The 24,181-nt window shown below is 51.1% G+C and overlaps 1 protein-coding gene across 9 annotated transcripts in view; it reads right to left on the bottom strand.

Annotated features, from left to right (window-relative positions):
• LOC144737861 (guanylate-binding protein 1-like) overlaps positions 1–24,181 on the bottom strand; it is a 237,702-nt gene that overhangs the window by 29,566 nt on the left and 183,955 nt on the right. For 6 of the 9 annotated variants that reach the window (XM_078620735.1, XM_078620731.1, XM_078620734.1 and 3 more), the window contains 2 exons: positions 12,387–12,428; positions 3,451–3,531 (listed from right to left, as the gene is read on the bottom strand). The exons of 1 other annotated variant lie outside the window; for it this stretch is intronic. In XM_078620735.1, the coding sequence (XP_078476861.1) occupies positions 3,451–3,531; positions 12,387–12,428 (123 nt within the window). The remainder of the gene's footprint in view (positions 1–3,450; positions 3,532–12,386; positions 12,429–24,181) is intronic. 2 more of the 9 variants (XM_078620733.1, XM_078620737.1) reach the window with 1 other exon arrangement.

The raw sequence follows: 24,181 nt of genomic DNA, 5'->3' as shown, positions 1-24,181 counted from the left end.
CTGTACAACAGTTTGACTTCAGAGGCTAACCCCTTTCCTGATGACGACCGCTTGTGTTGCGATCGAAACGTCGTGATATTTCATTTACTTTATTTTCATTATAATTTATCTATCTATTTGAATTTACCAAAAAAAACAAATAATATCAATGAATGATGTTCCTGTTTTGAGCTGGCTTTTCAAATTAGCCCCAAAACTAGCACCTGGTGGCAGCAATTTTGGACAGTTCAGAACTTGTTTCTGAGGGGCCACTCCATTATATTGTAGCAGATGCTGAGGTTGGGTGGTAGTTATTGACATCCTATATGTCTATGTCTGGTTTAAAAATGTATATAATGTGTCCAATTTCCACTCATTTGGTACCACATGTAAGTGTAATAAAGGACTCTTAGGCAATGTTGGTCTCCGTCTGTCCTTAATTTGGTTCTTGTCTCGCACCCCGCGATGTCCCCGATCGGACCCGCACATCTTCCTCGCGTGCCCCTCCGCACGCCGTTCGAGTCCTCCGCTCTCTCTGCAGCCACTCCGCTGCTCCGTGTGCTCCCGCACACTCTGCAGCCACTCTGCTGCTCCGTGTGCCCCGCACACTCTGCAGCCACTCCGCTGCTCCGTGTGCCCCGCACACTCTGCAGCCACTCCGCTGCTCCGTGTGCCCCGCACACTCTGCAGCCACTCCGCTGCTTCGTGTGCTCCCGCACACTCTGCAGAGACTCCGCTGCTCCGTGTGCCCCGCACACTCTGCAGCCACTCCGCTGCTTCGTGTGCTCCCGCACACTCTGCAGACACTACGCTGCTCCACGTAAACCGCTGGCCGACGGTGACGTGACTCCGACCACGTGGCAATTCATGCCACTTCTCCGCCAGCACCCCGCGTGGCTTCTCCTATCTCCACTCTCTCTCGACTCCCGATCCCCTTCCGGTTCTCGTCCTATATCCTCCTCCTCACGTGACCCTGACTCTTCCTCCTCCTCACGTGACCCTGACTCCGCCCCCACTCACCCCGACGACCAGGCTCCACCTCCCCTAATACTCCGGCCCGCGTGAGTGGTGCGGAGGCAGCACCCACCCTTTCCTTGCTCGCATTATATATGGAACGGATATCAGTTAAGAATGTGTCTCACGATTTTCTTGTTCGTGGTCCCAAGTTATTGATGAACTCTGGGTAAATGCCATCGTGCCTGAGGATTTACAAGTATTAATCTGGGCAATACCAGCATCTACTTCCTCCATTGAGATAGGACTACAGAAAGTGGAGGTTTGTTGGCAGGGGTCAAGAGTACAGTAGAGTTATTTGTAAACGTCTTGATCGGTGCTTGAGAGTTGCTGATTAGCTGTTAGGCAATGTTGTGAGGACTGACTTGTAAAGGTTTTTAGGTTGGCATGGCTGGTTCTCCCAGCATCCTTAGTAGGCAACAGGCTTTATGGCGGCTAGATTGTGTAAAGTCAAGCACCTCTGCTATTTTGCACCACCTTTGTCTTCTTGCAAAGTTCAGTGATTCGACGAAGTCTTGTGCAGTTTCCTGCTTCCGATCGGCATTAAATTGTCAGAAGAGTTGAAAGCTTTTTCGAGACCAAAATGGCGCGAATACTTTTTTGAAATCTCTACAAATGTTGAGCTTGGCTGCTGCCTTGATGAAGCCAGTTAATCGGTGGTAGTTGGCCACACGTGGAGGGATTTGTCCAACAGATTCCACCAAGTCTTTGGAGTAATTCAGCCATAAACCCATTCTCAGGTTCCAGTTTGGTCTTTGGTGCAGAGAGGATCAGTGCCATCTGAAGGTCGATAAGGATTAATACAGGTCTATGTTTTCTATTTGGAAAGTCGTCAAAGACGGTTCTGGTTCATGGCATAAAGTTACAATTATCATCCCGTGACACAAAACATAGATCAGACGTATAATTGTTTTTTCCAGCGTGCTGACTTGAACGTGCCATGGTCTTTTGTGTCACGGAGCAGTTGCTCGCCTTCTGCTGCTCCCCATGATGTCAGTTGCTCACCTGCTTTATCATTGGTGCTGAAGCCAAAACAAGGTGTGGTGGTGCTATACAAGTGGCCAAAGTGAGTGGGAGGGTATCTTGGAAGTGGTATCACCGCACAGGGCCAATTCGCGTTTGAAATAGAAGCCAATGCAGAGACATCAGCACAGATGAGACATGGTAATGTCTCCGATTAGCATGGGTGGCTACGTATGGTGCGAATGAAGCTAAACATACAGACATCATTAAGTGGAGAGTGAACCTCGGTGGACACATGTAGGACAGACTGCAGGCTACACAAGAAGTTAATCGGGGCTCCGGAGACAAAATATCGTAAAACAGGTACGTAGACCATTTTCTCAGCATGTTCAGAACAAAGAATGTGGTGCCAGCTGGGCGAGATTCTTTTATTAAAAGAATGTCTTCACGACTTGGGTGGCATGTGAACGAAAAGACAAAGACTGGTCCAAGAAGACACCAAGATTTGTAGTTTCAATTTGATAGGCAGACATTATGACGGTGGATCACCAGATTGATGGGGGGCAACCTTGGACAACTGTTGGGAATGCTTGAAAGCTTTTTGTTTGCAGACGTTAACAAATCATTATTAACATTAGGACATAAAATTGCATTATCAAAATTGCTGGTGGTAATTAGGCAGACAAGATGAACATATGTTGTTTGAGAGATGACAACATTGTAGTTGTAGAGTGATGTATTAAAGAGCTGTCGATAAATGACACAACCTGACTTCCCCCAGACTCGCTCAGAATTAAGAACCATTGATTTCATTGTCCATAGCTCTTCTGAATGCCATGGGGAGGTCTTAGTGACAGAAATCAGTTAGGTCTTGAGATGGGTTAAGGGATATAAACTTTTTAGAAAAAAGCAGTCTCCTTGAAGAGGCCATAAATGGCAACGTCCTCTGTAATTGATGCATAAATAGTGGATTTAGCATATGATAAGACATCTGGCATTGATGGGTACAGAGTAAGCAAAGTAACGGCATCTTGGAGATGACTGCACAGTAATTAGATGAGCCTGCATCACTAATATAAATTTCGCCAACTGGGAAGCCAATGGAGCACAGTTATTCCAGAGTATGTCCGATGATGAGGAGGGCCTTGAACATGCTACTTGAGCCCAAACTACTGAAGAACGGCAATGACGTCTGTAACTGAATAATGTAATAGGACATTTACATTAATGTTACAGGCTGCAAGCAATAGAATCCAGACGCAAGCTGCTTAGAGCTGATCAGATGGTGGTCGGTTTAGGATACAAGCAAAGCAGAATCCGCAGTAATGGATTCAAAGTCTTGCAATGTACGTATACCTTAGTTTAAATGCGTACGTTGACGTACAAATTGCTATGCATCATTGGTAATATGTTAAATATTACTGCACAGTGATCAGATGAGACTGCATCAATAATAGAAATGTCGCCGACTGCATTGTAAAGCATGGATTTTACCTCAGCGTGCTGGACAGTGCACATGACGACACAGCTCCTCGAGGATAAAGGGGGGACACCGTGACGTAAGCTGGGTCGTAGCTGGAGTCAAGGATTGAGAGAGGATGAACGGGGAGCCAGGGGCAAGAGGGTAGGGATAGTGGATATAGCACAGCGCCAGGGCTGGACGTGGCTGTGCTCCTCGGTCGGCTGTGTTGGATGATCCCACGGCCAGCGCAGAGGAGACAGCACAGGGCAGCCGGTTGTATTGGGACCCAGTGGGACCTAGCCCGGGACCCCTAACCCCTGGGAAGTGGTTCACCCCCCCCCCGTGTCTTGTGTAGCCCTTAATAAACGGCGAAAGCCCTTAACCTCACCTCCATCTCTGAGTAAGTCGTCGGCAGCTCCTCAACACATAGTCGCGACCTGCCATTTACATAATCCCAAAAGTTCATATATGCAGATGACATAGCTCTTGCCACACAGGGCACAAACAATGAAAACATTCCAAATACTCTTAAGAACTGATATTATGTTATTGGATGCATATTTCTACAAGTGTAGAGGAGTAGAGGAGAGTGGTAGCGTCGCGTGCGCTGTCCGGTGCGGTGACATCACGGGACGTGGGGTCGCACGCGCTGGGCAGTGCACGTGACGTCTCGCCTCAGAGGGTAATTAAGGGAGACCCCGTGACGTAAGCGGGGTCACTGGAGGAACGGGGATAGTGGAAGGGGTGAAGAGGGAACCCTTATAGTGATACTTGTTAATAAACCCTGGCGGAAGCCCCTAACTCACCTCTGTCTCCGAGTACCTCCGTCTACAACCACAACAGCTACTCAACAACTGGTGTCAGTAGTTTACACCGTCGCCAACATGTCAAAAGCGGGCGCATGGCGTAAGAACCCACCGGCACATGACTTGGAGGGTGCCGACGGCGGAGAGGAGGCTCCAGCAGTGACCCCGGAGCCCGGGACCCCGGTGACGGTCCCCATGGAGACGAGCGGGCCGGAGCGGGAGGAGGCGGCTGCGGGGAGTGCCAGCTCACCGCCGCCGCCAGAGACGGAGAGCGTCCCCACAGCTCTGCTGTACCAGCTCCTGCAGGCGGTGGGGCAGCTGACCGTCAGGTTGGCCGAGGTGGAGGCGCGGACGCAGCCAACCGCCCCGCACTCGGGACGGGAGCAACTGTCAACTGCCAACGTTGAAAGCGCCGCCGTTTTCCCAGCGACCGCTCCACCGGAAATGGCCGCCATGTTGGCTGCGACGCAATCCGCGGCGGCCATGTTGGCTCGGGAGCCGTATGCGGCCGCTACTACGGCAGCGACACTGCAAGTCGGCGCCATGGCTGCCATGGCTACCGCGACGCCGCATCTCTCCACCGACGCGGCCGGGGTTTCTCGGCACGCCGCTCCTGCAGGACCAGCCGCCGGCGACGACGCGGCTCTACATCAAGCTGTGCCCGCCGGGGGGGCCCCGGGTAAGTACGCGCGTGCCGTCCTCGCCGGGCCGCCGGGGTGGGTAGCGGCGGCTGCCGCTGCACCGTACATTGCTGTGCCGCCGGAATGGACCGCGGGTGCTGCCGCGGCTCCACCTGTCGCCGCGCTCACGGGGCCGGCCACCGGCGATGCCGCGGCTCTGCACCATGCCGTGCCTGCATCTCCGCACCTCGCTGCGCCGGCAGGGTGGGCCACGGGGGCCGCCGCGGCTCCGTGTCATACCGCCGCGTCTTCGGCGTGGCCCGGGGAGGCCGCAACGCCCTGGTGCCTCGCCGCGTCGTGAGAGGTTGCCGCGGCTACGGCCGCTGTCCCGCACCTCGCTGCGCCGGCAGGGTGGGCCACGGGGGCCGCCGCGGCTCCGTGTCATACCGCCGCGTCTTCGGCGTGGCCCGGGGAGGCTGCAACGCCGTGGTCACTCGCCACGTCGCGGGACGACGCCATGGCTTCGTACGCCGCCGCTGACAGGTGGGTCGCGAAAGCTCAGGCGCCTTCACACCTCGCTGCGTCTACGGCGTGGCCCATGGGGGCCGCAACTCAGCCGCACCTCGCTGCGCCTATGGCGTGGCCCATGGGGGCCGCAACTCAGCCGCACTTCGCTGCGTCTGCGGCGTGACCCATGGGGGCCGCAACTCAGCCGCACCTCGCTGCGCCTACGGCGTGGCCCATGGGGTCCGCAGCACCACCGCACCTTTCCGCGTCTTCGGCGTGGCCCGCGGGAGCCGCAACGCTGCCACACTTCGCTGCGCCTACGGCGTGGCCCATGGGGGCCGCAGCACCACCGCACCTTTCCGCGTCTTCGGCGTGGCCCGCGGGAGCTGCAATGCTGCCACCGCCGCACCACGTCGCGTCCGCCGGGTGGCCCGCAGGTGCCGCTTGGCTTCCACACCTCGCGGCGCCGCGCGGCCAATGGCAGCGCCGGTTACCCGACGTTGCGCCGTTTGTCGCGCAAGGGGGCGACTGGTCGGCCTTCCAGGACCGGTTCGACGCGGCATACATGTCGGTTGGCTGGTCCATGGAGGAGGCCTTGCCGGCGCTTCCGACCTGCTTGGACGAAAGGGCTCTGCAGGCCTTCAAGTCCATCCATCCGGCCAATCGGGCTACACTCCCGGCGGCCTATATCCAAATGGCCAACGTTTTTGAGCCGCCGTCCACCGCGCAGCTAAAGTTTTCATTGCGGCGGCGGGAGGAGGGGGAACTGCCGCTGGCCTTCTGCTGCTCGCTCCTGGCCCTGGCGCAGGCTGCATACCCTGACCTGTACGGCAGGGCACTTGATTCTATGGCCTTGGGGAAGCTGCTTGACCTGGCAAGGGAGCTAGGAATTGCTCTGTCGATCAACAATGATCAGCAGATCACATCCTTGGTGGTCGCCGAAAACATTCAGGCGCACCTCTCCCTCCGCCAACGGCCTCAGATGGCGGCGTGTGCGGGGGTCCCGGCGCCGGACGGGGGGGTCACCTCGCAGGGGGTGGACACCCTCGCGGCCCTGGCGATGCCCGATCGTCGAGGAAGGGGGGCGGGTGGTCGCCGTCCGGAGCAGCGGGGGCGGCCGGGACCTTCCCGTCCACAGGAGGCGGACACGGTGCCCTGCTTCTTCTGTGGTCAGCGGGGCCACATTGAGCGGGGCTGCCGGAATGCCCCGAAGGCCTTTGGAAAAGGGACTCCACCTTCTCCCAGACCCTCCTTGGCATCGGGTCCGGGGCCCCAGGCGAGTCGCGACGCATCATCTGCGCGGCCGCTCCCTTCACCTCATGCATCTAGCGGGGCTAGGGCCCATCGTCATGGAGTTGTCCTCGAAGGGTCGGGTGCACCATCGTCATCACCCCCTCAATGGCCCAGACAGACCCGCCACTGGGATGCGCTTGCGCATAGGATGGTGGCGGCAGCTGCCGGCTCCTCAGCGGTGGCAGGATATGTGCAAGGGGTGCACGTTCGCCTCCTGGTGGATACGGGGGCGTCGACCACCATTATTTCTGAGGCCATTTTTGGGCTGCTACCCCGCAGCGTGGGTCCGTTAAGGCCGGTTCGCGGGCTTGTGTCGCCGCGAACGGCGGCAGTTTGGGCATCTTGGGCCACGTTGTAGCGTCGGTTCAGGTTGACGAGATTGAGTTGGCCGGGCCGATTTTGGTCTCCAGGACCTTGGCAGTGCCATGCCTCTTGTGGACCGACTTTTTGTCTAGGATGCCCATCCGAATTCTCGTTGACCAGGGCTGTGTGGAAATGCCGTCAGGGAGGCGGCTGCAATTCCTACAATCGCCTACCGTCCTGTCTCCCTTGGTCGCCGGTGTACGGGCCTTGAATAAAGTGCCGGTGACCGTACCACCGGCGTCACAAATCCTGATACCCCTTAGGTTGCGCAAACCGCTCGAAATGGGCTCCACGGAGACGGGTATCCTCCTGTCCCCGTCAAGCTACTTTTCAAGGACGAAGGGGTTGGTGGGCGCCTTGACAGCCGTGTCGGGGGGCCAGGACCTTTTTTTGCAGGTCCTCAATTCGGGACCCTTGCCGGTCGTAGTCCCGGCCGGCGCCGTCCTGGCACACGCGACCCCGGCTCCTCCACCCGAGAGCGCTGCCCCGGATGGAGGGGTCGTGGCGGGCGTGATGCGCATGGGGGACCCCGACGCATCATGGATCGCCACGTTGTGCGACGAGAATGCCTCGTTGTCCTCCGGGGAACGTCGGCAACTCCGCGACCTCATCGAGCGGTTCACCGATGTGTTCAGCCAAAGTAAGTTTGATCTGGGTCGCACTACTCTTTTGAACCACCACATAGACACGGGCGATGCGGCCCCTATTCGACTTAATTCCCACCGCTTTAGCCCAGCGGAAAAAGATCATGTCCGCTCTGCTGTCGAGGAAATGTTGGCGGCGGACATCATCTCCCCATCTACTAGCCCTTGGGGTGCCCCCATTGTGCTAGTCAAGAAACGGGACGGGAGTCTCCGGTTCTGCGTCAATTTTCGTAGATTGAACAAGATCTCGGTGGCTGATGCATATCCATTGCCTCGCATGGATGATTCCCTGGACGCCCTCTCGGGCACGTGGTTCTTTTCAACTTTAGATTTGCTCTCCGGCTTCTGGCAATTGCCACTGGATGAGGCCTCTAGACCCAAAACAGCGTTCCGCACGCCCCAGGGGTTGTTCGAGTTCAATCGGCTTCCTATGGGTCTCCATTTGGCCCCGGCCACCTTCCAGCGTCTCATGGAGATGGTCTTGGCGGGGCTGCAGTGGGAGTCTTGTCTAATCTACTTGAATGACGTTATTGTTTTTGGCCGTACGTTTGGCGAGCACTTGCAACGCCTTGAGGCGGTGTTCGTCAAAGTGCGTGCTGCTGGCTTGAAATTCAAACCCCAGAAATGCCACTTGCTACAACCATCGGTGAGGTATTTGGGACACATTGTTAGCACGTCAGGTGTCGCCACGGACCCGGATAAAACGGCTTGTGTCCGGACGTGGCCGACTCCCACATCTGTCGCTGAGGTGCGTAGCTTCGTTGGCTTCGCATCGTACTATCGCCGGTTTGTCCGCGATTTTGCGACCATTGCGAAGCCACTGCACGCCCTTTCCGCCAAAGGCCAAAGGTTTCACTGGGGCGCAGAGGAGGAGGCGGCTTTTGCGGCGCTTCGCACGGCCTTGGCGGATGCGCCGCCCTTGGGGTACCCGGATTTTACGAAACCCTTCCTGCTCGATACCGATGCCAGCGACACAGGAATTGGGGCTGTCCTGGCCCAGGTGGTCGACGGGGTTGAGAGGGTGGTAGCCTATGGCAGTCGCATTCTGTCCTCGACGGAACAGCGATATTGTGTGACCCGGAGGGAGCTTTTGGCCATTGTTTATTTTGTTCAGTTGTATAGACCATATTTGTACGGTAGGCTGTTTACGGTCCGAACCGACCACGCGGCCCTGCAATATTCACTGAAGATTAGTCAGCCCTCGGGTCAGCTGTCTCGCTGGCTCGAAGTGCTCCAGGATTACCCCTTTGATGTAATCCAAAGGAAGGGGACACAGCATGGAAATGCGGACGGTTTATCCCGATTGCCGGCAGGCGGCGGGTGTGCTTGCGCCCTGGGCTCTAGCCGTTGCAAGGCCCCAGGGGACGCCGCGGCCCAGTTGGTCGCGTCGGCCGAGGCGGACACCCCTCCAGGTGCGGCGGCGCCCGCGGATTTCGGCCTTGGACTTCCCTGGGAGGTATGGACCGGCTTGCAGATGGAGGATTCCTCTCTGCTGAAGCTACGGCGCCGTGTCGGACATAAGGCCCGGAGCTCAGCTTCGTCGGCTGCCCCGGCGATGGCCGTGCATGATGGACTACTCATGCGTTGGGATGCCCAATTGGAACGCTATTGTGTGGTTGTGCCCACTAGCCTGCGTGGTAAATTAACCCGAGCCATTCACGAGAAGCTTATGCACCTTGGCTACCACAAGACCTTATTGACCCTTAAGCGGGACTATTACTGGCCGGGTGTTGAGGGTGACGTGGCACTGATTTTGAAGAGTTGCCACGACTGCCCGCGGAGGAAGGCCCCAGTTGTCCGGGACCAGGCCCCGCTGCAGTCCATCTGGGTTTCTCGCGTTAATGAGCTCGTGGCGCTCGACATTTTGGGGCCATTCCCTGCATCCCAACGGGGCCACAAATACCTCTTGGTGGGCATTGAGTACCTCACACGTTGGCCCATGGCATGGCCTTTGGTCGATCAGTCAGCCTCTTCTATCACCGAGGCCTTTGTCCAGGGGTACGTGTTTGACGAGGGCGCGCCGGAACAATTGATGACTGACCAGGGGCGGAATTTCTCGTCTAGGTTGCTCAAGGAGGTGTGTGACCTCCTTGGCACCAGTCAGACGGGATGGTAGAGCGCTTGAACCGCACCCTCACGTCCAGGCTGTGCCACCAGGTGAACATGTCCCAGTCAGACTGGGACCTGTTCGTGCCGGGGGTCTTGGCGGCGTATCGGTTGGCCCCTCATGCCTTCACGGGATTTTTGCCTTTTTATTTGATGTACGGTAGGGAACCGGAGCCCCCGGTGCACGTCCAGATGGACGTTGGCTCCTCCAAGAAGGGGTGGCGGTGCCGACCCCTTTGAAGGTCGCGCTTGATCGGCTGCGCGAGGCGCGACAGCCGCTGCCGAGAATTCCGCAAGCCGGCAGGCGGCTAATGAGCGGCTGCCCAAACACCAGGCAGCTGGCCTCCCGTGGGTAGCGGGTCAAAAAGCGTGGCTGCATTGTCCCCAGGTTCCCGTTGGCACATCGGCCAAATTGCATCGCCCTTGGCAGGGCCCCGTGGAGGTTGTTGAGGTCCGCCGGCCGCAATGCGTCCGGATTCGGTTCGGTCGCCGGCAGTGGATAGTGCACCCGTCCCGGCTCAAACGTTATGTTCCATCTACCCTGGGGGATCCACCCCCATTACCGGAGCGGCCGGCTGATGATGTGTCCGGCGTGCCTGACCGGCCGGGTCTCGTTGATGGAGGTGACGTCCGACCTGTGTGTGTGCCCCCAGGCCCCTTACGAGTGAGACCGACAGAGACCCCCCGGTCACCGGAGGCCACGGCGGTGGGCCTGTTGCCCGCTGACGGGCCACCTGCACGGGAGGCGGACATCATACGGGGGAGCGGGCCAGCAGCGCATACCCGCTCGAGGGGGATGCGGCTCCGGTGATGGCCCTGATGGCCGTTCAGCGGGCCCAGCCCCTGGCGCCCGTTCGGCGCTATCCGGCGGATGAGGCATTCGGGGTCTATTTGTTTTGTTTTTTTGTTGTTGCTGTTCTGCTTGAGGGGCCGTGCTGCCCTAAGGTTTAGTTTCTAGCAGCCGGTTATACCTTCAGGCACACGAACTCGTGAATATTCGGTCTTCGGTCCGGTGTTGGGCCCCGCTTGCGGGGTGCTTGCAGCCGGGTTGGCTGTTTTTTTTTCACGGGGGGGGGGGTGATGTAGAGGAGTAGAGGAGAGTGGTGGCGTCGCGTGCGCTGTCCGGTGCGGTGATATCACGGGACGTGGGGTCGCACGCGCTGGGTAGTGCACGTGACGTCTCGCCTCAGAGGGTATTTAAGGGAGACCCCGTGACGTAAGCGGGGTCACTGGAGGAACGGGGATAGTGGAAGGGGTGAAGAGGGAACCCTTATAGTGATACTTGTTAATAAACCCTGGCGGAAGCCCCTAACTCACCTCCGTCGCCGAGTACCTCCGTCTACAACCACAACAGCTACTCAACACAAGTATAGACTGACCAAATCCCTGCAAAACTACCGCAAGTGCATTCCACCTGAACAATTATGCACCTTGATGTGTCTTTCTGTGAGAGCCCAGTCTGCTATGACCCCACTCTAAGATGTCCCAAGGGTTACCATAGATAGAAGCTTTTAGCCCCACATAAAACAGATCTGTAAAAAGACAATCCTCTTTCTTGGCTTGTGCAATCATCATCGAAGAATCAGATCCAGAAAAACACTAACAAAGTAGATCGTGGACATCCAGAATAAATACCTAATTGGAGATTTAATCAATGCACCTCAGGACCTTGACATTCATTGAATACACTGGTGTAGCATCTACTGAATCAATACATTAACAGGCCGATGATCACATCTCCTCATGGAAAATTAAGGACAAGCTAAAGTGCGATTGTGGCCATGCTACCCAAACTATGGACCATGTCGTAAAACCACTGTAGTCTGCACTGTTTAAATGGAGGAAAAATAGTAAAACTACACAAACTCTCTCCAGAAGTGCCCTTGTGACTAACATATCTGGACATTGGGATATTGCTCATGAACATATTTTCACGTGCAAGAACAGAACAGTGCAACTATATTTTTTACTCCCGATTTACTTTGTATTTCTGCTTTAGTAATTAATTATTATTTAACTCAACATGAAGAATATCCTATGTGTGGAAAATGCAATTCTATTGCGAAGAGGTATAAGTTGAAAAGTGGATCTGAACTAAATGTATACTTTTAATTTAAAGCTTTCGTGACTGCAGGGATTCATATTCTTGGTTCTTTCGGTAAAGTCACGTAGAAGGGAAATAATAAAATAATAAAAATATTAAACAATTAAATTCTCACTACGTTTCGACTGCAAAACAAGCAATCATCATCAGGTGTGAAATCCACAGCAAGAAAATTAGATTTTTTTTTTCAAATATAGAAAAAGTTTAATTAAATTACGTTTTGGGCGCAACACAAGCGTCCGTCATCAGGTGGAACAACCAAGAAACAACTGCTGAAGTGGTTGTTGCTGTGGTTGTTTTACCTGATGACGGACGCTTGTGTTGAGCCCGAAACGTCGTGATTTAATTTATTTTATACGTACGTGACTTTACCGAAAGAACCAAAGAGTGTCGATCCCTCCAGTCACGAAAACTTCAAATCTAGATTCATATACATATATGTGCACATGCTGTATAAACAAATGAACCTGCATATTTTTATATATGTGTAAAAGTTTTGTGTTGGTAGTTTTTTGTCAGTTTTACCTCATTATTCTCCATCTTGGTTCTTAACACAGCGTTCTCTCTCTGTATATAAACATTCCGTGACAATATATTAATATCCATGCTGTCAAACACTTAATTGTTATTTTTTCATGATGTTACTTTAACTGCTATAACGTATATTAAACATTTAATCGAAATAGTGAAATGTCACAACAGTATGACATTAAGCACCTTTAAAAAAATGTTTTACATCAAAACGTATACATTTCATCACATAAATTGGCTCGAAATATTTACGTTGTAATATCCCAACATAAAATGTGTTTCCCTCCACAAACTTAATCTGTGGTAATCCATATATAGGAAAATGTAAATCCAATTTATTACAAAAAAATCTATTGACACAATATCAATCTTCAATAAGCAGATACACACACTAGGAACATATAGATACACAGCATGCACATCTACACATGTCAGAACCACCACCATGACATGGCCGACTCAGTATTTTCCTCTAATGTAGGCCAGGTATATTAGAGCTCCAGGATCGACACAGTGACGTCACCACAACGCTTGTGCCAGGGATTGTGCACCTTGAGGCCACGTGAAGTGTCGAACGCCCGCTGGAAGGAGGTCACAGGGCAGACCCAGGTGCCACGGGTCGACTGAGTGAGATGACCGAGATGACTGGTTGATGCACCACCTGTGCCCCCTACTGTGCCAACTTGCTGTGCTTTAACCACCCGGCGCTCCGCCCTCCGTTGTTGTTGGAGGGCGACTGCCTCCAACTGCCCAGTAGCGTCCTTCACGAGCCTCCTCCACAGAGGCCGATCTTGACACCACTGGTACCAGTCATCGGCAAGTCCACTCAGCTCCCTGTCCTCCTGTACCACATCACTCCATCTCTCCTCTAGCCCGTGCCGCACCCGTTTAGTCCCCTCGATCCGGCCGAACAAAAGCTGTTTAGGCATGCAGTGGCTGGGTATGCGGGCTACATGACCCAGCCAATGCAAGAGCTCATCAATGGGATTTTGCCCAGATTTTTCAAGGATTTGTGAGTTCCTCACACAATACAGCCTGGTTAAACCCAGGATGGATCGTAGGCAGGCCAGCCTAAATGTTTCTAACCGGCGAAGATGTTTCATTAGGGTGGTCCACGTTTCGCAAGCGTAGAGAAGGGAGGGAATGACTGTGGCTGAGAAGACGTGAAGCTTCGTGCGGAGTGACAGACCAGGTAGCTTCCACACAGCGTTACGCAACCGATGAAAAGATATTGCCGCTTGACTGATTCGGAATGAGACCTCTGCTGTTAAACCGGAGCCCTGGTATGGGAAACTCTCCACTCTCTCAATAAGTGCCCCATCACCGATTGGGAGTTGTGGAAGTGGAGTGTCCGATGGTACAAAATACCCAGGCAGGTGCTTAGTTTTTCTGGGGTTGATGGTAAGGCCCCACCTTTTAGTGGCACACTCCAGTTTCAGCAGCAGCGTCTCCAACGTTTCCTCTGAATGAGCAGTTATTACCAAATCATCGGCATACATAATGTGGTTGACCAATAGGGAGCCATCCCTTGACCGCACCCGGGCATCGATCAGCCTCCCATTATATGTGTACCAAATGGAAATTCCCCCGGTACAGCTATTGAAGGCTTCATGAACTACGTGGTCAAAATAGATGTTAAATAATGTGGGAGCCAGAGGACATTCCTGTCGCACCCCAAGGTGTACAGGGAATGGCTCTGACTCACGGCCATGTAGTTTTACCCGGGCCCGCTCACCATCATGAAGGTCCTTAATGATTGTGAGCAGAGAGTCAGGGACTCCGAAAGCACGAAGAACAACCCAGAGCCCAGGCCTACTGATGGTATCATAGTCATTGACCAGGTCAATAAAGCAGAGATGTAAGTCTTGTTGAAATTCCCTACACCTCTGCTGTAGCAGACGGACAGAAAATATGGCATCTGTGCAGGACCGCCCTTTCCTGAAACCACAATGGGGCTCCGCAAGCCTCTCCACAGCATGCCTAGCAAGGCGGTGTTGAATAATCCTTGGCAGGGCCTTTCCCGGCATACTGAAGAGTGAGATGCCCTTGTAGTTGTTACAGTCTGTGCGGTCCCCCTTCTTAAAAAGGGGAACCACCAGGGCATCCTTCCAATCCTGCGGAACCTGTCCAGTTGTCCAGACTGTTGTTATGATGTCATGTATGGCAGTCTGTGCACAAACGCTACCCTCCCTCAGCATGTCGCTTGGGAGATCATCTCTGCCCGATGCCTTTCCTGGTCTCAAACTCTGGATCGCCATCAGTACTTCCTCAACAGATGGCACATCAGCCAGCCACTCACAGGGGGTGACTTCTTCCAATATTTGAGTCACCGCAGCCTCAGGAAGGTCTTCCCCACTTTGTGCCACGATGTTTTCCTGGCTGAGGGATTTCCCCTCCCCCAGGACCTCACAGAAATGTTCAGAAAATCTGCAAACCTGTTCCTGGGGTCGGAGATTGGATCACCGTTTTTTCCCTCATGATGGTAATAGGTGTGGCGCTGCAGGTTATATTTTTTTATGGAGTTAAAAAGGAAGTTGTGATCACGGGCCACTGAGGCAGACTCCATTTCCTCAGCAACCCGCGACCACCACCCAACCTTGCAACGCCTCACGGCTCTCTGAACCTCCTTGCGATGGCTGCGGTAAGTCTCCTCATTCTCTGATGTGGGATGATGTAGCCGATGAAAGTGGGCCTGTCGCTTTTTCTCAACCAGCCTGAACACCTCCTCTGTCAGCCAGGGTCTCTGGGGAGTCACAGTCCTAAACCTCGCCCATTTACCTTCAACATCAGGAGGAGTGGGGGACGATACCAACCCCATCTGCAAGCGATGATTACATTCTCGCTTGAAACTTCCATCAACTAGCTGAGACCAGGCCACCTTAGGTTGGAATTAATGGGGTCCTGGGTATACACCCACCACCGGAGTGGAAGAATGGCAGGCGCATCTTACAGATGAATAGTCAATGGTCAGAGAGCAGATCAGCTCCATGGTAGGTCCTGGTGTAAAGGACATGGGCTCGCATCTGCTGGTCCATCACTACGCAGTCCAGCAGATGTTCTTGCTTGGACCCGGCATGCATCCATGATGTTGTGTGGATGCGCCGATGCCGGAACAGCGTGTTGGTAATTACAAGCCCATGGGCTGCACAAAAATCTAGCAGCCTCCTACCGTTGTTATTGAGCTGATCTGGCCCATGCCTTCCAATCACTCCAGACCAGGTGCCAGCATCATGACCAACTCGGGCATTGAAATCACCCAACAAGATGACTCTATCCGGAGGGGCCACTTTAGCCAGCACTTGTAACAGGAGGTCATATAAGGCATCTGACTCATCGGCCTTGCCTGCATCCCTCCACGGATGTTCGTCTTCGGTGGGGGAATAAGTAACCACGACCACCACACCTCGCCTCCGGTTGATGGGAAGACGAGCCCAAAGTAGCCTGGGGCTTACAGCTTCCCATACCAAACCGCCACGCTCCAACATCTCCTTAATTATTTTGTTCAGAAGAAGAGCCACACCCTGTTGTTTGGCAGTCTCCTGCCCTGAGTGGAAAGGAGCCAGAGCCGGTCCACCGGACCTCCTGAATGTCACAGAGATCCAGGTGGTACAGGTCCAGCTCCCGACAGAGGAGTGGCAGCCTCTCTTCTGCAGTGAGCGTTCGAACATTCCACGTGGCCATCTGAAGTGGCTTTTCGTTATTTCTGGAAGAGCTCCGAGGGTAAAGATTCAATCACCTGGCTCCGCCAAATGGGGTTTGGTCTGGAGACGTCATAGACGCCTGTCCCCCCGTGGTCTCCGGCACAAGCTTATTAGTTACATATTTCATTCGTGGTTTAGTGGTAAATTATTGAAGGTGGAGGGGTTACCAGCCCCTCGCACCCACCCAGAGCCCCAATTTTGCCACTGTGTTGCTCAGAGACACCATGAAGGGAGAGGCCAATTGGAATTGTGCCTCCCCCTACGGCACTGCCCGCGACAGCTTTCCCCGTCCGGCACCGCGAGGAGGTAGGGGGTTGTTTTTGCCGGACTTCAGAAAAATAATACAGTGTATCACGGTTATCATGGTAATGCTTAACTGTGAAAATATAACTCCTGGTCTACACTTGGACACTACTAAAAACTTTCCACGTTGTTCAACCGACTTCTAGGCCCTTTGGATATTTCACCACTTGTAATCTCCACAGCCACATGGTGATTTGATTATCCCACTCTCTCCTGCTCACCTACACCATCAATTCTGCCAACATGCTCCACCCTGGCACCCTCTCGCTTCTCACTGTTTTGGCCCTGGCACTCCGTCTCCCCGCTGTCACCACAGCCTCACCAATTCTGTCAAACACGCCTGCTGTCACAATCCCTCTCCACGGGCAGTCCCATCATCTGACAGTAGTGTGTACAACCATTCCTGCTCGTGTCACCTTCATTTCTTACATTACACTACCTCCATGACCCACCATTGTGACTACTAAAAATTAAATCTCACATCACTTGATGCAAGAATACAGCTACATTGGTCCCCGTCCATCCATAACGTCCGTATTGACAAATCTGTGCAATATGCCGCTAATTCATTAGCCCCATTGTCAAACCCAAGAAGCCTAAGACGTCCATCACATTGCTTTTAACTATCCCTAGGACAAAAACAGGAATAGGTGACAAAGCCTTTGCCGTTGCAGCACCAACGTTTTTGAACAACCTTGTTTCCTCTCTTAACTTCGTAAATCTCCCTTCAAAAATATACTGAAGCAGAAGATTATTGCTGGATATGTTGCCAATGCGATTTGTGCCTTTGATCCTTACCCGTGTATGGATAGTTCAATTTAATTTGAAATGTCATTGAGGGACTCTTTTGTCTTGCTGTTGTCTGGGACTGTTTGTTGTTGTTGTGGGCTTGCTTAAGCTTGCATTTAGTGTCGAAACATCGGCAGGAAGTTATGTACTTGTGTAATTTTACTTTATTTATTATTATGTATTCACATTTTGTGACTTGTTTGCCTTTTCTATGTTTTCAACTCCTATCGTGTTTTTGTATTGTTTGCTGTTGTAACTTGCTGACGTGCCCCTACTGGACATCTGTGATTTTTTTTTATAGCTCATCGGATTCCTCCAGAATAGATAAAGATTCTGATTCGGATTCTTCTTACAGTCGTTCCCTTCACTGTCCATAAATGCAACTCTTGCAAATACAGTCTACGCATTAATTTATTTGGCTCATCTGCGACATTTATAACTTGCAACATAAGCAACTGGTTGTGTTGAATAAAAGTATTGGCTTCGACCAGTGCATGTCTCTGTTAACTGCTGTAATTGGTGACACAACGAGCATTCTTGCCAGATCTTCAACTGGGAAAAGCGAATGCAATCTGAAAGACATCATGGGACCTCCTTTGCCAGAACCAACATATGAGAATAGGTTTTCCCCTTTCTTCTGGCAACAAAACAGGTGTTAAGATGTTAAAACACCAAACTGAAAGGTTTTACAAGGAATCATGTGTGCATTAACCACAATACTTGTGGTCAAAATGCAAACAAAAAACAAACTCTGATAGATTCCAAGAACACGGGATGAGATGTTACTATCCTTTGTGCAAGCACTTCCAAGAGTTCATGAACAGTGAGCCTGGTGAATTTTTGGGAGCGCATCGTCAGTAGTGTACCTTTGGTTCCTAGGGTGTTTCGGCCTTTCACACTATACACCCTCCCCAAAGGCGGCCAGCGACAGGGTGATCAATCCTACGCTTGCGTCCCATTCCCAATTAGTCATAGGAGTTGCCTTGTTGTTGATAGCCAACATCCCATGGGACTATGGATGGCAGGGGCGTCCTCCTCCCTGAGTCAAGCATTGTTGACCGCATACCTCCTGGCCCTCTCACTTCGGGGCCCAGCTGGGGTCTTTCCTCTTCATCCAGAGCCACTGACTGCTGCCTTCTGCCACCTCCGATACAGCTTTGATTGCCGAACGCTGGCTCTGGCCCTTAATTCCCAGGTCTCTAAGCAGTCTGGTTATAGATGTTGCCATAAAACCTCTGCAGCCCACCTCCACTGGTCGGACTTCTGTGTTCCAGCCATGATGCCGTGCTTCGGCAGCTAGATCCGCATAGCGCAGATGTTTTCGCTCATACGCCTCATCTACGGAGTCCTCCCAGGGTACTGTGAGCTCAATGATGAAAACCCTTCTTGAGCGAACTGGACCAGAGCACCATGTCAGGTCTTAGGGTGGTGGTTGCGATCTCCGGAGGAAACACAAGTTGCCGGCCAATGTCAGCTAGCATTTTCCAGTCGCGGGCCAAAGCGCAGCTGGTCTCGCTCTATTGGTGTAGAGCCGCTCTTTGGTGGTTTAGCCCCTTTGTGGACAAAGGTCGTCCGTAAGGGGTGTGATGCTGCTGGGGGTGGTAGGTAGTTGGTGGCAGCTCGCTTGTCCTCCAGGGCGGATGCAAGGTTTTTAAGGACTTGTTTGTGACACCAAGTGTAGCGTCCTTGGGTGAGGCTTGTTTTACACCCTGCGAGAATGTGCCTAAGGTTGGCTGGCATGGAACAGAGGGCACAGTCCGGATCTTCACCATACCATTGGTGAAGATTAACTGGTGTGGAAACGACGTCATATGTTGCTCTGATGGAAAAGCTCAACCGCCTTGCTTCCATGGCCCACAGATCCTTCCAGCTGATCTTCCTCCTCTCCACACTGTCCCATTGAGTCCACTGTCCCTGGTTGGCAAGAGAGACTGCCTTGGCCCACCTTGCAGCCTCCTCCTGATGGCGTACTTCTTGCACTACCATCTTCCGCCGCTCTGGTGCAGTGGCCTTACTCCAAGCTGTGCGGCTAGTTAGCCCAATGCCTCCTCTCCCTTGCTGAACATGATCCACAATGTCAGCATGTCTGAGGGCTGCTGTTGCCTCCTGGACTGCTTTTCCTGGCCTCCATTTGCGCACAGTTGCCTAGGTCAGCGCGTTGTTGCTCATCACTGGGTCTCGAGATTCATTCAGTGTCATCTGGAGCCTCTTTTTTGCAAACTTGAATTCCTCTGTTAGACTGGTGAGAGGCAGCTTGAGGACACCATCTCCATAGAGGCCTATGGTGGTAAGGCATCGTGGAACTCCGAGCCACTTCTTTAAGTATCCTGTGACTACTCTCTCCATCTTCTCCACTGTTGAGATTTGAACCTCATACACTGCTAGGGGCCACAACACCCGGGGTAGGAGACCAAACTGCAGACACCAGGCCTTTAACTTTCCAGGTAGCTGGGTGTTGTCGATGGACTGTAGGCTACTGCTGATGTATTTGCGCAGCTGTTGCACCTGGGTTTTGTCCTTCATGCTTGCATCATACCACCTTCCAAGTCTTTTTACCGGCTGCTCAGACACTGTTGGGATTGGGTCATCTCCGATGAAGAATTTCAGGTCAGAGAATACTCCCTTCACAATCGAGATGCAGCGTGACTTGGATGGTTTAATCTTCATAGGGCCCAGCTGATGTCCTCCTCGAGTTTTCTGAGCAGTATCCTGGTGCATGGGACAGTGGTGGTCAATGTTGTAATGTCGTCCATGTAGGCTCTGAGTGGAGGGAGGCGGAAACCAGAGTCGACTTGCTGTCCACCAGCAACCCATTTTGAGGATCTGATGATAACCTACATTGCCATTGTGAATGCCAACAGAGAAATGGTGCATCCCGCCATTATACCTACATTCAGGCACTGCCATGAGGTGGTGAACTCTGAGATGGTGAAGCAGAACTGCAGATCCTGGAAGTACGACTTCACCAGGGTTGTGATGGTGTCCGGTATGTGGAAAAACCTGAAGGAAGACCACAGGAGTGGTCTGCCTTCAGGCCACTCCAAAATAATTGAGAATAGTAAAGTACCAATAGAAAATATTAGCTCGAACGAAGCAAAAGCCTTAAGAGAGCTCCGATTAAATAAAGATATTCAAATCCTGGCAGCTGATAAAGGCCGCACTACTGTAGTGATGTCACGAGCTGATTATGATGATAAAATTAAAGTTTTACTAGATGAAAGTACCTACATTAAAATGAAACGAGATCCAACTTATACTTTAGAACGTGAGACTACTGCAATCATTGCAAATTCATTAATTCCTAAGAATGAGCAATACCGAATTAAGCCAAGGGCCTCAAAACCACCTCGACTGTATGGGCTACCAAAGGTTCATAAAATTTACATCCCATTATAACCCATAGTCAGTACAATTGGCTCTGCCACGTATAAATTAGCAAAAGATATAACTAAACAAATACAGCTCTACATCGATAGGACATCTTCATTCATAAAAAAAATTCAGAACATCTTGTGAATGTGATTAAAGATATCAAACTTAACCCTAATGATATTCTAGTGAGTTTTGATGTGAGAAGTAAAAAGGAAACAGGATGGTAGTTCTTGAGGCTAGAAGTATGGGGGGTTTATGAAGGAGAGGAATGATAACTGCGGCTTTTAAGTCTAAAGGGAAGGCACCAGGGGAAAGGGAGGAACTGAAGAAGTAGGGGAGAATCAGAGGGAGTAGATGGGGTATGGGGGAGGAGGGGATACATTCCAGTGGACTGGAACCAGGGTGGGCTTTAGAAATTATGGAGGAACGTTCGACAAAAAATGGTAGAGTAAAAGACAGGAAAGTGGAGTCCGTTTGAGGTGGTAGCGAGGAAGGATTGAATAAATTAGACAGTGGGGATGGTGAAGCAAAGGAGGAACGGATTAAGTCGATTTTGAAAGTGAAAAAGTTCGGGAAATAGATGGTGGAAGGGAAAGAAGATAGGGGAATTAGAACTGGAGGAAAATAATTGATGGGATGGGGAGCGAGAGAGGAGATGAGTGTCCGAATATAATATATTTTGGATTTTTTTCCAAGCCAGATATAACGTGGGAAAGGAGCGAATGATACGAAGCCAAGTTGTGGGTTACGGGAAACCATTTAAAGAGCCTGCTTTGCACAAGAGGCATCATTTTGACTGGAGCAGGGATTGATCCAAGGTGGAAGAGGCTTGCTTAAAGGGGGCTGAGAGCGAAGGGGAGCCCGGATTTGAGGGTGGCAAAAAGTGCATTGGAGAGGGATGACGGAGGATTGGATATCTAGTGATAACATTGCGGGGTGTGGGGAGAGAAATCGTGAGGGAAAAAAAGAAGTGATCGAAGGGGGATTTGTTGATAGGTGAACACCCTGCCACCGGATATTCGAAAAGCGCCGAGTGTCTCAATGACGTGGTCTGTGCAAGATGCATCAACTCAGACTGTCCTTTCCATAACATTTGAAATTTAAATAAAAAATGTTTCTATATGTTTTATTTATTTTAATCGTTTTTATTCACTGCAGTAGTCCATTGGTCAAAAGTGAAATTGGCGAATAGTTTTTCGGTTAACTTTTCGCCTCTCACAGGACCCCATGGTTTCGACTAACTTTACATTTTTGATTAACGGTATGTTTACGTTTTGCACGGAGGTGCAATTTTGGCCAATCGGAGCACTCGTAAGTTGGATGAGCATACCTCAGCCAATCAGTGACAACCATTTATGAGCGTTTAGACCACGCCTGGCTTTGTTTACATTATGTTTTCTGTTTTGGCAGTGGGAATAGTTATCTTGCAGACTTAGTGATTATTACTTATTTTTCAACTTAGTGATTTAATAGTGATTCCAATGGCATCTAAAGTGAATTCGTTAAAGAACAAGAGTAGGAAAGAAATTAGCCTCAAAACAAAGCGGGACATTATTAACTTTCGATCATCCTGGAACAGATTAATTCTTTAAAATGTAATTCCTATATTTGATTAACAGTTATATTGGTTATCAGAAGTTTTCATGCCCTCAGCTGCTAACAGCTGAGGGCATGATTGGTTTCTTATTTCATTCCTGTTGCTGCATGTCCTCTGTACCGTTGCCATTTGGTTGTAATGTCAAGTGATAATTACTTAATTGAGTAAAATAAAAAAAAAATCACATTAAAATTTGGTAAAAAAGAATATTGCCAGAAGAATGAATATGAGAAGATGGAAGAAGGTGGAGACTGAATGAATTGACAAGGCGCAGGAGGACAGAAGGAATAGAGGGAGTGTTGAAATTAAATTTAAAATCGAACAAGAACGAATGGGTGTGGTAGAGGAGCACGAAAGATGATGCGCAGAGATTGTATAGGAGGGAAGAGAATGAAGATAATTGGCGAGCACACAAACAAACCTCCCTATAAGCAGTCCCCTTTTCATTTTGTATGGCATGGAGAAGGAGGAAAAGCAACCATTTTTATAGATGTCATAGTTCAATGTTAAGGTCCTTCAACCAATCCAAGGCAGCAGTACCTCCGATTAGCATGGTTTGCAATGTACGGTGCGAAATAAGTTCAAGATCCGTACATAGTCGACGCTGTATGGATTGCAGCAATACTGCCAGGTGTGTGTGGGGATGGCACTCGTTGGTGATGCGTTTGATGGTTTGGGGTTTACAACAGTCACATTTTGGCGATTCTTTGATTTTAAATTAAAGGAACTTGCACATACATCTCCCGTGCTTCTTTCAAGCACAGTTCAGTGTGTTCCACAGCCGTCATGAGAGAGAGAATTCAAGCACTTCCACGGTCGGGTACTGTGATGTGTTTGGCTGCCATTTTCATAGCAGGCCACCATTCAGACCATCAAAGCAGAAGCGCATCCAGAAAGGCTTCCTGGATTCAAGCCTAGGGCGTGGGGGCTATTTTATGTATTGGTGGAGCAGCCGGGCCAATTAACCATTGTTCAATCTATGTTAGCTCCTGGTAGCCCCACCAAGGTTGACGGTGAATCATCGGCCGCTAAGCATTTCGGTGATGAGACTGATAGTTGGGCATCAAGGCACGGCTGTCGCAAGCTTCATGAGGAGAACTGCCATATTGCATTATGTGCTGATGAGAGGTCAATGAATGCTTAAAACTTTCGTGACTGCAGGAATTCATGTTATTTGTTTTTTTCATTAAAGTCACATAGAAAGAATAAAAAATAATCATAAAAGAAAGTTAATAAAAATATCACTATGTTTCGATGGTAACACAAGCGGTCATCATCAGGAAAAGTGGTGAGCCTCTAAAAGCAAACTGTTTATAAAGGTTTGGAGATGGGCGTAGCCCAAGTGTATCAGCAACACCAGGAGCATGAAGGCACCCCAATGGGTTCTCCCTCCTCCGGTTGTAGCCAATATTGTCATGGAAATTTTTGAGACGGACGCCATCCAGGCATCCACTCGACTCCCGTTCTTGCAATACGGTAGGACCAATACTGCTGCCGTGGCTGATCATTATTTTAATGCGGCTGACTCACGCGAAATTGATTTATCTAAGGTGATGGTACTTTGCAAGCCTACTGGCTATGAACAAAGAGTCGTTTATGAAGCCATCCATATATACTTACGCAGACAATTTCAACCGAGAGGAATGTTAGAAACATGTCATGAACCACTTTAGGACGTGACTTGACTTGTATTTTATTGTCAATCAACCTCCACCATCAGCATTGTGGTGTGTGGAGCGGCACACAGTGATTTCATGGTGGACCTTTGCTGCATTGGCATTGCTGACCCACCCATGCTCCTGATGATGCTGATACACTTGGGCTACGCCCATCTACAAACCTGTATAACAGTTTGACTTCAGAGGCTAACCCCTTTCCTGATGACGACCGCGTGTTGCGATCGAAACGTCGTGATATTTCATTTACTTTATTTTCATTATAATGTATCTATTTATTTGAATTTACCAAAATAACGAAATGATATCAATGAATGATGTTCCTGTTTTGAGCTGGCTTTTCAAATTAGC

The sequence above is a fragment of the Lampetra planeri genome, chromosome 74 (assembly GCF_965212315.1).
Source record: "Lampetra planeri chromosome 74, kcLamPlan1.2.h2, whole genome shotgun sequence".
In the NCBI taxonomy this organism is placed as follows: Eukaryota; Metazoa; Chordata; class Hyperoartia; order Petromyzontiformes; family Petromyzontidae; genus Lampetra; species Lampetra planeri.
This window is presented reverse-complemented; position numbering and strand designations above follow the sequence as displayed.